The following is a 15014-nucleotide window of genomic DNA, read 5'->3' as shown; positions in this document are numbered from 1 at the left end:
ACAAGTTAAAATGTTTAATCCCCATTCTTTTTGTTCCTCACACTAAATCGATCATGAGCTTTTAATTAATGGACTTGTTGATCATTAGCATGTGTTAAACTAATACATTAATTAGTTTAAATCTTAAAAAATCCAGGAACTCCAGTCCTGAATGAGATTTTTAAAGTGCAAGCAACAACAAATGTTGTTTAAACGTATTGCAATAAAATTGAATCATGTCCTGCCTAGGTAGACAATAGTATATATTTATCTACTCTCTAAGCTGTAAATCATTGGTAGAATCCCAATATTGATACTATCAATATAAACATATCTGTTTACTCTAAGAAATTCCATCTACTCCTCCGATAATGAATTTTAATTCACTGCCTTCAACTTAGTACAGCTTTGGTCTATCCGATCCTTCATATAATACCAACAAACTAATATAGGCTAGCTGTCTTCATGGTGAATACATCTTCTTCCTCTTTTACCCTCCATATCAAGATACTTGTAATCTGCCACAAGGACATTTAAGTAATTTACGGTGATCGGATATTCTGTACAGTACCGTTGTCTCTTTCCAAGGACTCACTATATATGCATGCCTCCTCTTTCCTTCTCATTCCGGTAGCTATTCCATTTATTTGATCAACAATGAGTCTTCCATCGAACCTAGCTCCGAGTGAAGCTAGCCCGGAATGGATGAATAAAGGTGACAATGCATGGCAACTCACAGCAGCAACTCTAGTGGGAATTCAAAGTGTTCCAGGACTGGTCATTTTGTACGGCAGCATTGTGAAAAAGAAATGGGCTGTTAACTCTGCATTCATGGCGCTTTACGCCTTTGCTGCGGTTCTTGTTTGTTGGGTAGGGTGGGGATACCAGTTATCATTCGGGGACAAGCAATTGTTTCCATTCTTAGGGAGGCCGAATGTTGCGTTGGAACAAAAGTTTTTGTTAGAGAAGGCTTTTGCTGGCATGCTTCCGAACGCTACAATGGTGTTTTTTCAGTTTGTTTTTGCTGCTATAACGTTGATTTTGATAGCAGGAGCGTTGTTAGGGAGAATGAACTTTGTAGCATGGATGTTATTTGTACCACTTTGGATGACATTTTCGTATACAATTGGTGCCTATAGTATATGGTCTCCCTGGGGTTGGTTATCAACCAGGGGCATTATTGATTATTCAGGTGGCTATGTTATTCATCTTTCTTCAGGTGTAGCCGGTTTCACAGCTGCTTTTTGGGTGAGTACTCTCTAATACTTTGTCAAATTATTCCTGTAATGACACGCACATATATGTCTAGCTTTGCTCAAACTTGAACTCCCGACTTCTTATTAAGTTCTTAATGGTTACATTTCGTATGCTACGAAAAACATGGTTTTTATTGGCCTTCGTAAGGCTTTTACTAGCCCTCAATTTTGTCGTTTTTAATATGATTTCAGCCATGTTAGTTAATCATGACCGCAAAAGATCCATCGTTAAAAGTAGGGGTGAGCAAAACCACCGAAAAACCGAACCGTACCGGTAAATTTCGGTTCGGTTTAGTTTAATTGTTTTTTAAAATTCCGGTTATTTCATTTTTTTGGTTATAACCAAATTAAAATAGGTTCGATTCAGTTTACCAGAATTTTGGTTTGATTTTAATTGAGTTAATCAAAATAATTTTTTTTTTTTTTATATTTTCGGTTAATTCGATTCAGTCACCGAATTGACCGAACGTTCGGTCATAACTTAAAAGTCTGACCATTTTTTGCTTTTTTGATCATAATTGTCATTGACCGGCTGCTGACACGACACTGGATGAGACCTCTTGGCTTGTGCCACAAGCTGACGTGTTACTGCCACGTTATTGTGGGCCCATATAAACTATGTTTACTCTATTAAGGTGCATCAATATTTTATGTAATAATGTAGGTGGGACCAAGGGCAAGCCAGGACAGGGAGAGGTTTCCTCCAAACAACATACTTCTGATGCTTGCAGGAGCTGGTTTACTTTGGATGGGATGGAGTGGATTCAATGGTGGAGATCCTTATGTTGCCAGCACTGATGCATCTCTTGCCGTCCTTAACACACACGTGTGCGCTGCTACCAGCTTGCTCACTTGGCTCTTGCTGGACATAATTTTCTTCGAAAAGCCATCTGTCATCGGTGCCACTCAGGGAATGATCACAGGCTTAGTTTGTATCACTCCAGCTGCAGGTACACTTCATATTGCGCTGAGGCTTTGTCAGGGATCATGCCCCTTATAAATTAAAAGTCGTAAAAAGAAGAAGAAGCTCTGGCCCTAAAAAACCAGTAATGAAAATTTGCAATAAATAAAAAATGTTACTCTTTTGTTTTTTTCAGGTGTGGTACAAGGTTGGGCGGCTATTACAATGGGATTATTGTCAGGAAGTATTCCATGGTACACAATGATGGTCCTTCACAAAAAAGTATGGTTCTTGAAACAAGTTGATGACACAATGGCAGTGTTCCACACCCATGCAGTTGCAGGAAGCTTGGGTGGCATCCTCACCGGATTTTTCGCGGATCCGAGGCTTAACCGTATGTTTTACAACATCGAACCATCATCGGAATTATGGAAGAAGTACATAGGACTTGCATATGGACTTCAGAATGGAAGGAAAACAGCAGGGTTTAGGCAAATGGGAATTCAACTGTTGGGAATTGTGTTTGTGGTTTGCTTGAACCTTGTTACAACTAGCATAATATGTTTGTTAATCAGGCTTATTGTTCCATTAAGATTGAGTGATGAAGAATTAGAGCATGGAGATGATGCTATACATGGAGAAGAAGCCTATGCTCTATGGGGTGATGGTGAAAAATTTGAGAACTCAAAGCACAACTCAGTTTATGGTATGGAGGAGATTACTACAACTAGAGCCCAAGTTTAAAGTGGGCTTTATTTTAAGGATATTTGGGAAGGGCCGTGAGTTGTTTGTGTTTTTACTTCCTAAGTCCAGCCCATATGAGATATCAAAGGCCACAGACAGGAGTTCCTTTTTTCTGAAATGAAATGCAGTGCAACACTTCTTTTTGTTCTTTAACAAAGAAATAAAATAAACTTGTCCCTGTATTCCAACGACTCTATTTCAGTTTTAGTCGTACGAACTCCATTGGCATCTCCACTTGGGCTTGTCTAATGTAAATCAGGAAATAATTTAGTGAAGCAAGTTGGTATTAGACTACAAATGGGGGGTAACTAATCTAATCATTTACTTTGATAATCCTGTAAGCAACTTCTGCACTCTTGTCTATGATTATGATATCAACCTAAGCAATCTAGCCTTATCACACTCATGCGTCACACACACCTCCAACAAATATATTTATAAATGAGTCATCGTCCTAACCTAGCCTCCCATTGCTGCGTCATTTGTCAGTAGTTATTTCCTCAAATAAAATTAATATTCAATTACTCCGTCATCTTATTCGCGCTCCATACATTTTTTCAGAATTTTCATTTATTTGTGTCACGGAAAATGGTTAGGCCGTTTAAATCTCCAAAAATAAAATAAATTTGGTAGGGATCACAAATCCATTATCTGAAGTTTATTCCTGTTTGTTGTCTTGTGACGGTGTTTTTGTGTATGAATTCCAGGTAGAGCGAGCAATCGGGTCGTGTCGTGTACTTTCGTGTCGTGTAATTTCGTGTTTCGTGTACGTAAACATGAAACTCATATCCGACCCGAAATGATTTCGTGTAGCCATATGTGAAAACATATCCGATTCGAATCGTGTCGTGTACTTTCCGTGTATATTAAATAAAAAATTAATATAATATATATACATATAATATATAAAAAATCTATTTTAATGTATAATTTAATGAAATATGGAGAGTGTATATATAAATAAATATATTTTTACATAGTATTCTATAAAAACTTGTAAATATTTATATTATATACATAATTATATATGCATGTGTTATATATATTAATTTATAAATATATTTATCTCGTGTAATTTCGTGTACTTACGTGTATCTAAATTGAAACACATATCCGACACTAAATCTATCGTGTAAGTGTTTGTGTACATTCGTGTTTCGTGTACCAAAAATTAAAACTCATATAATTATGTGTCATCGGTTACTATTGGTGAAATAAGTAAGTTTTGTATACAAATATCTATTATAGGAGTTGAGATTGATGGGCCTGAGAATTAAGTCAATAAATTTGTTGGGTTAAAAAGAAAGGTAAGTATTGCATAGGAGAATGTAATTACACCAAGATTAAAAGAAAGTAAATGCAGTTTTGGGAAACAAGAAGAGCGTCAGACTCTACGAGAGTTGTAATTAACATAAAAAGAAATGGCACGTGAATGGAGGGAGGCCATTGCTTTTAGCAGTAAACGCAGTGGGAAACACAAACAAACATCACTCCCTTTCTCCCTTTTATTTAGTTTTTAAATTATTAATTGTACATACACGTCCACAAAGAACTTAGAAGACCGTTAATTGCCTTTTTTCCCTTTCCGCGGTGGCCTTGAGGGCTTTCGAGATGTGTGTGTATTTGTATGATTGCAACTCTTCTCCCCGCATTTTTTTTTCATTTACCTCAAATTATAGAAGACTAGTTCTTTTGATTGTATGCACGGGCGGAGCTAGCTTATATAAAGGGGTCACTTGCACCCATCAACTCTTAAATATCTTATTATTTTATTTATTTAAAATTTATTTTTTTATATTTAATTTTAAAAATTAATATTTTTAACCCCATTTAATATTTTTGATCTCACTTAAATTTTATTCTTAACCCCACTTAATAATATAATTTATAAATTGATGCATAAATTTATCTTTTCAATTCAATAAAAGAGGTTAAATATATCGGATAAAATATAACCCGTTAATTATAGTCTTGTTAAATATAATTCAAAAAAAATATATTTGAAGATACCGTTAATAAAGGAATTATGTAAGGTATTGTTAATGAAGTAATAATATAAGATATTGTCAAAATTAACTATTTTTTACATTTTATAATTAAAATTTCATTTATTGTTCATTTTTTTTTCGACCCACTAGTTTCATGGCTACCTAGTTCTATAAAAAAATTGTTGTACAAAAAATGTTCTAATTGGATACTTACATATCTATATGACTATATCCCGCACTCAACTTGTTGTTGGAAATCAACAAATACACAAAATCAGACTTGAGAATTTGAAGTGTTTCTTTTAATTGAGTTAAACAAAATAGTATTAGTCCTACTATTAGTAGGAGTACATTAGTACTGTCCTAAAATATACATTGTAATCACTACTAAACGGAAGTACCAATAACTGTGAAAGGCCTGCGCAACTTTGGCATCTATGTCCGCTGTCTACTTTTCCTTTTAGCATGTGCTGTATACTCCCTCCTACCCCCATTCAATTCTATATACTTTTCTTTTCACAATGTTTCTCTCATCTAATTTATATATGTTTCAAAATTACTAAAAATTTAATGTAATTATATCAACTACTTTCTTTGCTACCCTCTTTTTATACATATAATATTAATTAGTTTCACAATTTTATCTATTTTTCTTACTTTTTTCACTAAATTACATTTTTTCTTAATTTTCAGGTGCCTAACAACCTTATATATACAATCGTTGGGACAGACTGAGCACAAATTTTAGGAAATAGGATTATATGATATATACACAATGTAATGTTTGATTGTATAATTATAATATTAAATATTATAATTCACAAAAAGTAAAAAATTAATATTTATGAAAGTTGGTTGAAATGTGTGCAAAAAATCTATTCTGTTTTATAGAAGTTGGTTGAAATGTTTGTAAAAAAAGTGTAGCTTAATAGAAGATGAAGGGGGAAAAAACCCAAATTCCTAACCAAAATGTAAACTAATCCGAATAAATCTCAATAAAAGTATGATTCAATAATAATTGGAACAACAAATGAAATGTAATGGCATTTCTGGAAATTTCGATCAGCTGCATCTGTGCTTGTTCAAGGTTTTTATATTTCTGACTAAATTGTGACAGAACCAAAGAGTATAATCCTTGCAAACGATGTTGTACCGAGGAGGATCCTATAAATCTCCTCATCTCTAGGAACCAAAACGATAATCTTATCAAAGACTGTCAAAATAAAATAAAATAAACGCATAAACGAGAACAAATCTGTAATATAAAAAAAAACTCATCACAGTACAAGGGTGCAACAGGACAAATTGACCCAATTGTTTAAAGATAGGGGGGGATGCATATGCAGTGAAGATATAGGATAACATATTAAGGAATGTGTGCAGCACAACAGAACAAGATAGTCGGTGAGAGATTGAACATGGGAGCTTCAGGCTTGGAGGCTGTGCATACTGCATATCATCCTTACACAGTACATTGGAACTTGTGTCTTTTCTTGGACCACCATCTTGCTTTATTTATTTCCACCACCTATTATTGTACTACCTGCTTCATAATTTTATGTATTGTATTTGCTACAGTTTATATGCTTCGTTTATTTTTGCAGTCACTGGTCAGATCAAATAAGTGACCAAAGTACGTTTAATTATGATTCAGAAAGTGAAAGAGTACTTCGTACAGCCATGTATGTTGGTTGGTGCACAAAATAAAAGAACCACATGCATGGAAGTTATCGTATCACACTGTTTTTTTAACTCTATAAATGAATAATCTTGTTAAATTCGTTAAATTCAATTGTATCAAGCTCAGTTTGCTTACCCTATGTTTCGCAACAGACGAACCAAAAATAAGCACACAGGACATATTAAGAAATATCATATAGTAGCATGCATTATATGCAGAAGTTAGGAGCTTGAGAGTAAAAATAAATGCTCAGGCATGGAAGCAGAGCTCCGTGGTGCATGCATAATGCATAATGCATGGGTTTGATGAGTGACAACAGTAGTGATGCACATGGTTTACTGATTCAGTAGCCTGTAGAAGGCTACTATGTATGGAAAGGAAGCTGCAACAGCTACTTATGATGCAGCCTCATTATCAACTTCTTGACTACTGTTTCATCGTCTTCCTTCACTACTTTTCAAGTTTCACTGAATTCAATATGATGCAGCATGCATGTGAGCACTATCAATGTGTGATAATTATGCTAGTTACATCACTTTCACTTAGCAGTCGTCCTTTATAAAACACACTTCCTCCCATCCCATTTTTTCTTTTCCAAATTGATCAATTCTTTTAACTGAAAATTACTCATATTATACACTTGAAATTTTGTTATAAAATTATGTCATACTAGTAGTTGATAAGCGGTGCAGTTAAACTACTATTTAACATAAATCCTTGCAGATTAGCCTCAAAGGGACCTAGAAGGATAAGGAATCAGTTTCCTACTATTTAGGACTCCAAAGTCCATTCTAATTCTGAGACTTGGCTACCAAGTCTCATACACCAAGTCCAATTCAAGGACCACCAACATCTATATAAGGGGTCTCACCCCACAAATCAGAACTACGTTTTTTGGCTTGATTCTCTAATTCACAGAGATACGTAGGCATCTCGTAAAGGCAGAGTTAAACTACGAAACACGAGAGCAGCCATTAAAGGCTCTGAACTCCCGAACCTTAGCAGTAAATACAGCAAATAATAACCTTAGTTTTTTATCCATAACATTTGGCGCCGTCTGTGGGAAGGCACAACAATAACCATGGCGAAAACACGGAAAACAGTTAGAGCCCTTGGAGGAGAAACGCCAACGGGGACAACCCAAGTGATTTCTTTAACTATGGAGGTACCTCCTCACTCAACCTATGCAACCACGCAAGGAGAAGCCCAGATAGGGGAAACTGAACCTCAGCTACAAGGGACGATTCCCTCGGCTACTCAAGGTACAAATCCTCAAGTTCAACAAGTACATGCACCTGTGAATTCTCGACCCATCGGGTATGAATATTCAACTATTGTTACTACTAACCCCCTTATGGGATGCCCCTTTACCCCGAGGTTGGAGAAAGTGGACATGCTGGATGTAGTGAAGCACGAGGGCGTTCGCCCCCATACATACGAGGTTTGGCTCCTATCCCTGAGGATCAAGAATTTTCTAGTCCTTACACTGAGAGAGACTCCGAATCTTCGGATGATGAAGTAGCTCTAAGAAGGAGACGTGCTGGCAAAGAGCCGATAGCTGATGGTAGCCAACGTCCTCAAAGCACTCAAGGGACGAATCCCTAAGAAGTGCAGGAAAGGATCAGGGCTCACGAGGCTAAGATTCAAAGGCTGAGGCGTGACTTGGAGGCGCACCAGACCACCTGACCCCCAGTACATCATCGGGGAAGAAATCATCCCCCTATCATTGACATGGATGGTCCAGTACAGAGAAGGGTTGTTGTCCCAAGGGCTGATCCAAGCAATCTTCTTCCCCTTGGAGATCCTGATGATCCTACTCCGCCCTTCACTGAAGATATAATGAATGCCCATATCTCAAGAAAGTTCAAGATGCCAACTATAAAAGCTTATGACGGCACAGGAGATCCCGCTAATCATGTTTGAACATTCTCTAATGCACTGTTGTTGCAGCCCGTGAATGATGCTATTAAGTGCCGGGCCTTTCCTCAAACCCTGTCGGGTATGGCTCAAAGGTGGTATAGTCGTTTGCCCCCGAACTCTATTGGGTCGTTCAGAGAGTTAAATCAGGTTTTCATTAAACAGTTCATCAGTGGGAGAGTGCATGAGAAAAGTTCAGCGTCCCTCATGAGCATTATACAGGGACCAACGGAATCCTTGAGAGACTATCTGAATCGTTTCACAAAGAAGGCTTTAAAAGTTCCAGACCTTGATGATAAGGTAGCCATGATAGCACTGTAACAAGGAACTAGGGATGAGTTTTTCAAGATGTCCTTAGCCAAACGCCCCCCTGAAAGCATGTTGTAGCTCCAGGATAGGGCAGGGAAGTACATCAAGGTTGAAGAAAGTATGAGGAAGACCGTAGTGAGTAATGAGCCCACTGGAGGCAAGAAGCGGAAAATTGATCTGGAGTATATCGCCAAGGACAAGTATCCTAGAACCGAGCAAAACCCTGATTCAACCCCCAAGAAGGGAGGACCTGGGCAAAAATTCACTGAATACGCTAAGCTGAATGCTCCTAGAAGCCAGATCTTGATGGAAATCGAGAAAGATAGAGATATTCGTTGGCCTAAGCCCTTGAAGGCTGATCCTGCAAAGCTAGATAAAAGCAAGTATTGCAGATTTCACAAAGATGTTGGTCATGACACCGATGAGTGTAGATAGCTGGAAGATGAAATTGAGTTCCTCATTCGAAAAGGAAGATTGAACAAATATACTGGAGATAGGAATAACAATGGAAGAAAGAACTTTGAAGATCGTAGGAGGGACCAAGATGATCAGGGGCGGAATCCCCAGCCTAGGGGACCTGTGATAAATACAATCTTCGGAGGACCCCGACCCCGAGGGCCTGTGATAAACATAATCTTTGGAGGACCAACTGCTGCTGGGTTATCCAAGAACTCCAGGAAAGCGTATGCCCGAGAAGTTATGCATATTGTTGGGGAAGCCCCGAAGAGGGCCAGGACAGGAGTAACAATGTCTTTTGATGATTCTGATCTGGAGGGTGTGAAATTTCCCCATGACGATCCGTTGGTTATAACCCCGATAATAGGGAACAACCCAGTGAGAAGGGTCCTTGTGGATAATGGTGCTTCAGTGGATATCTTGCTCCATGACACCTTTTTGAGGATGGGATATAATAACTCCCAATTGACCCCAACCGACATGCCAATACATGGGTTCGCGGGAGTGGAGTGCCCCGTAGAGGGGATAATCAAGTTGCCAACAACCATAGGACAAGAACCAAGGCAAGCCACTCAGATGTTGGACTTCGTGGTGGTGAAGGCTAGTTCGACTTACAAAGCTATTATGGGAAGAACAGGGATACACGCCTTTAAGGAAGTCCCTTCTTCCTACCATTCAGATATGAAGTTTCCACCCGGGATGGGATCGGAGAAGAGAGAGGAGACCAAAAAATGGCTAGAAGCTGTTATGTAGCCTCTTTGAGGGCAGATGGAGTTGGGGGGCAGGTTCTTCCTATTGAAGATCTGGATATCCGAGAGAATGATAAGAAAAGAGGAAAGCCAGCAGAAGACTTGGTTTCAATTCCTTTAGCCCCCGAAGATCCTGAGAAGGTGACTTTTATTGGAGCAACCCTCGAGGAGCCCCTTAGAGGGAAGTTGGTAAATTTTTTGTAAGAAAATAGTGACGTATTTGCATGGTCAACAGCTGATATGCCAGGCATAGACCCGGAACTGATTACTCACAAGCTGAATATGGACCCAAATCGAAAGACAGTGAAACAAAAGAAAAGAAGTTTTGCTCCAGAAAGGCAAGAAGCTATAAAACAGGAAGTGGAGAAGCTCTTGTAGGCTAGTTTCATTAAGGAGATTCAATTTCCAGAGTGGTTAGCAAACCCTGTAATGGTGAAGAAGGCCAATGGAAAATGGAGGATGTGTGTGGACTTTATTGATCTAAATGATGCATGTTCTAAGGACTGTTTCCCATTACCAAGGATCGATACTTTGATAGATGCCACTGCTGGGCATGAAATGCTGAGCTTCATGGATGTATTCAGTGGATATAATCAAATCAAGATGCACAAGGATGACATTCCAAAGGTATCATTCATCACTGACTTTGGTGTTTATTGTTATCTAGTTATGGCATTTGGTCTTAAGAATGCAGGAGCCACCTATCAAAGGTTGGTAAATAAAATTTTTAAGAATCTTATTGGCAAGACTATGGAAATTAATGTCGATGACATGTTAGTCAAGAGTCTGGTAAAGACTGACCATATAACCCATTTGAGGGAAGCTTTTGAGGTCCTGAGGTACCACAAGATGATGTTAAATCCTACAAAGTGTGCTTTCAGAGTAGGGTCTGGAATTTTTTTTGGGATTAATGGTCTCCAAGAGAGGGATCGAGGCTAACCCCGATAAAATAAAGGAAATCCTGGACATGGAACCACCAAAAACTGTCAAGGATGTTCAGAAGCTCACAGGAAGGGTTGTTGCGCTGGGATGATTCATCTCCAAGTCAGGAGACAAATGCTTGTCATTCTTCAAGTCACTAAAAAACATTAAGGACTTTGTATGGAGTGAGGAAAACTAAAAGGCTTTCGAGGAGTTAAAGAAATACATGGCCCAGACCCCGTTGTTGGCCAAACCAGCTTTGAATGAAGTTTTATACTTGTACTTGGCCGTTTCAGAGAGTGCTTTGAGCGCTGTGTTGGTTAAGGAGGAACTGAAAATCCAGAAACCCGTATACTATGTCAGCAAAATTCTGCATGGTGCTGAGTTGAATTATTCAATTATTGAGAAATTTGCTCTAGCCTTGGTAATGGCTTCAAGAAAATTACGTCCTTACTTTCAGGCTCATCAAATTGAGGTACTAACAAATCAGCCCCTGAGAAATATCATTCATAGTCCTAAGGCTAGTGAGAGGTTGATCAAATAGGCAATAGAGCTGAGAGAGTTCGACATCAAGTATAATCCACGAATGGCAATAAAAGCCCAGACATTAGCTGACTTCGTGGTGGAATGTACCATACCCAACCAAGAAGTCGGGGGGCACGAAGATAACATACCTCAAGACAAGGAAGATAAGGGGGATAAAGAGACGGTTAATAAGGAAAAAGAATATTGGGTTCTCTATTTTGATGGAGCATCAAAAGCGAATTCAAGTGGAGCAGGTTTGGTTCTACAAAGCCCTGATGGGTTCTTAATTGAGTATGCCATGAAGTTAGACTTCCCAACCACAAATAATGAGGCATAATATGAAGCTCTGATAGCTGGTCTTGGCTTAGCAAGGAAACTTAGAGTCAAGAACTTAAAAGTCTGTAGACACTCGAAGTGGGTCGTATCCCAGGTGAAGGGAGAGTTTGAGTCAATGGATGATACGATGGCTAAGTATGTCCGCCTAGTAAGGGTCGTGATGACCCAATTTGATGAATGGCATGTTGAGCACATTCCAAGGGAGGAAAATGTTAAGGCAGATGCATTGTCAAAGTTTGCTTCATCTGAGATGGAAGAAAGTTCTGGAAGTGTATACTATCGCGTTTTGAAAATACGGAGCATTGATGTAAAGCTTATGGCTCCTATAGGCCTGGGGACATCATGGATTGATCCCATTAAGGCTCACATTTAAACCGGCTGGTTACCAAACTACTAAAGCACGAAAATTGGTTGTTCGAGCACTAAGATACTCTTTGATAGATGAAATTCTGTATAAAAGATCTTTCGTGGTTCCCTACTTAAGATGTCTCAGGCCCGATGAGGCTCGCTTGGCTCTTGAAGAAGTACATGAAGGCATATGCGGGCAACACTTGGGGGGCAGGGCCTTGGCTCATAAGATAACCCGTTTAGGCTTCTATTGGCCAGAAATGATGGCTGATGCCAAAGAATATGTGAAAAAATGTGACCGTTGTCAGAAGCACACACCAGTTGTTAGACAACCCCCCGAGATGCTGACCTCTATCAACTCGCTCATCCTCTTTGCTATGTGGGGAATGGATATACTAGGGCCTTTCTCCATGGCCACGACACAAAGGAAGTTTCTGATTGTAGCCATTGATTATTTCACCAAGTGGATTGAAGTCAAACCCTTGGCCAAGATCACAACTAAGCAGGTTGCATAATTTCTGTGCGAAAGTATTATGTGCCGGTATGGAATTCCCCGCATCCTAGTCACTGACAATGGAACACAGTTCAACAACGAGGAATTCAAGAAGTATTGTGAAGAAAATAAAATTGAGTTACGATTCACATCTGTGGCTCACCCGCAAGCCAATGGGCAAGCGTAAGTGGCAAATTGAATAATCCTGGATGGACTAAAGAAGAGGATCGAGAAGTCAAGGAATAACTGGGTGGATGAAATACTCCCCATACTATGGGCCTATAGGACTACCTGTAGAGTCACGACTGGAGAAACTCCCTTCATGTTAGCATATGGTGCAGAAGCAGTTGTTCCTGTAGAGATATCACATTCCTCCCCCAGGATTCAAGCTTTCAATGTTGAGGAAAATGAAGAAGGGCAAAGGTTAGCCCTGGATCTAATTGATGAAGTACGAGATGAGGCACATGCGAAGATAGTGGAATATCAGAAAAAAGCTTCATTCTACTATAATCTAAGGGTTAAAGAAAGGTTCTTCAAACAAGGTGACTTAGTCTTGAGGAAAGTGGAAGCTTCTGGTGTAGGACAGAAAGGGAAACTTGCCCCAAATTGGGAAGGGCCGTACAAAGTCAAGAGCGTTCAGGGTAGAGGAACCTACAAGCTGGAGACTATGGATGGTTTTGAAGTCCCGATAACTTGGCATGCGCAAAACCTGAAGATTTACTATGTGTAAAACAGTTGAAGCACGATTCTCACTTGTCAGAATGACAATTAGGTTTAAAAGCACCTTGAAGCTTTTCTTGCTTAGGATTTTTCTATATAGAAGATATGTTTAGATTTTATCAGGGTTGAACCCATTTCATGTAAGGTATCAAGAATACCAAGTTATAATATAAAGCCTTTGACTTAATCTTAGCCTATTAGATTGATGCATTGTGAAAGATAAAACCAAGTTATAAACTTGAGTTTGAAAAATCGAAAGAAAAATACGACGATACTTGGGCAAAATACGACTGAAAACAATAAAAGTCAATTACAAAGTTCAATATTGTCTAAAGAAATACATAAAAAAACTTAGGCCTTGGAAGGCTGGGATTCTTCGGAACCACTATCGGAAGTCTCCTCGGATGTCTCTTCAGTCGGTCCCTCGGAAGTCCCCTCGGAAGTCTCCGCAGAGGTTCCCTCGGAACTATTTTCAGACGCTTTGGATGCTGCAGGAGACGCTGGTTTAGGAGACGCTGCCTTTGGAGGCTCTTCTACCCTGGCCTTCTTTATAACGGGCTCAGGCTCCTCCTCAGAAGAAGATTCCTCCTCTTCAGAGCTGGACTCGAGCTCCTTCCTTTTTTGGCCTTGGCCTTGACTCCCCGATGGGCCATCTTTGATCAAATCGACAAGCTTATCTGCAACGCCCCCAAGTGATAGAACTCGCATAGGACAAGGGAAGGAAGACTGTTCAAGGACTTCTGAAAACTCGTCCTGAATAGCCTCCCCGCGGCGTCCCAGCCTTCCTTATAGCTGACTGGATGAAGGAGGGCATCATGCTCCACCATTAAATTCTTGAACTCCTGAGTGTTCATCCAGTCGTCAAAGGCTTTATCCTTTTGAGCCTTGAGGATAACATTTTCAGCCTGGGCCATTTCCAAATCAGAAGTAGATGAGGCAAGTTGGGCTTCAAGGGCCTCTATTCTTTGGTTGGCCTCCTCCAGATTTTTGTTCGCATCCTCGAGGCCAACCTTCCAAGCCTTGGCTTGGTGAATCGCCCCTTGAAAATGGGCGTTCCCCTACAAGAAACACAGCAAAAGTAAGAGATGGGAAAAATCAAAAAAGCAACTATGAACGGCGAAGGAAAAAGACGTACTGTCGCCAAAGCCTGAGCTCCGAAAAGCTCGTTACCCTCCAAGTCTTGTTGAAGGACAAAGTCTTGATAGTCAACCGGGGAAATGGAATGCTTAGACCATTCCTTGGCAAGCGCTGTGTTGCCGACAATCGAATCCTTGCCCCGGATTCCCCAAGCAGGTTGGAAGTAAGACCCTGGTTTTCGCTTGGTACGTAAAAATTGGCTGGGGCCTTCTTCTCCTGGTTCCATTGCCTGGAGTAGGAACTCCGGAAAACGATCCCCAAGGCGCGGGTCTTTAAAGACCTTTCCAGCACGCTTCATCCTGGTCATTTCCAGGTCTTTAGGCTTTGTAGCCGCCTCAATTTTCTCAGCCACTGCAACAAATAAGATAAGTGAGTTGAGAAGTTATCAAAGTAGAAGATAGAAGGAACGAAAACAACTAGACAAGGAAGGAAACGTACTCTTCTTAAGGACGGGAGAAAGGCCGCGTTCTACAAGAACGGTCTCCCTGATAAGATCCCAAGAATGGGAAGTCCCATTATCTTGCATAAGGAGGTTGAAAGCTCTGGTCTCCTCC

General features: G+C 39.6%; 1 protein-coding gene across 1 annotated transcript; it reads left to right on the top strand.

Annotated features, from left to right (window-relative positions):
* Nucleotides 1-636: 636 nt before the first annotated feature.
* LOC141687065 (ammonium transporter 2 member 5-like) lies at nt 637-2985 on the top strand. Its single transcript, XM_074492209.1, has 3 exons — nt 637-1227; nt 1900-2185; nt 2333-2985. The coding sequence occupies exons 1-3, from the start codon at nt 637-639 to the stop codon at nt 2878-2880; spliced, it is 1425 nt and encodes a 474-aa protein (XP_074348310.1). The 3' UTR covers nt 2881-2985.
* The last annotated feature ends 12029 nt before the right edge of the window (nt 2986-15014 follow it).

Source organism: Apium graveolens, chromosome 9, assembly GCF_009905375.1.
Source record: "Apium graveolens cultivar Ventura chromosome 9, ASM990537v1, whole genome shotgun sequence".
NCBI lineage: Eukaryota > Viridiplantae > Streptophyta > Magnoliopsida > Apiales > Apiaceae > Apium > Apium graveolens.
The sequence above is the reverse complement of the archived record's forward strand: the minus strand, read 5'-3'. Positions and strand labels throughout refer to the sequence as shown.

Excerpts from the sequence above, each read along its gene's own strand:
- LOC141687065 (XM_074492209.1), top strand. The coding sequence starts at position 637 with ATGAGTCTTCCATCGAACCTAGCTCCGAGTGAAGCTAGCCCGGAATGG. Across the intron at positions 1,228-1,899 it reads GTTTCACAGCTGCTTTTTGG|GTGGGACCAAGGGCAAGCCA; the intron begins GTGAGTACTCTC and ends GTAATAATGTAG. Across the intron at positions 2,186-2,332 it reads TTGTATCACTCCAGCTGCAG|GTGTGGTACAAGGTTGGGCG; the intron begins GTACACTTCATA and ends TGTTTTTTTCAG.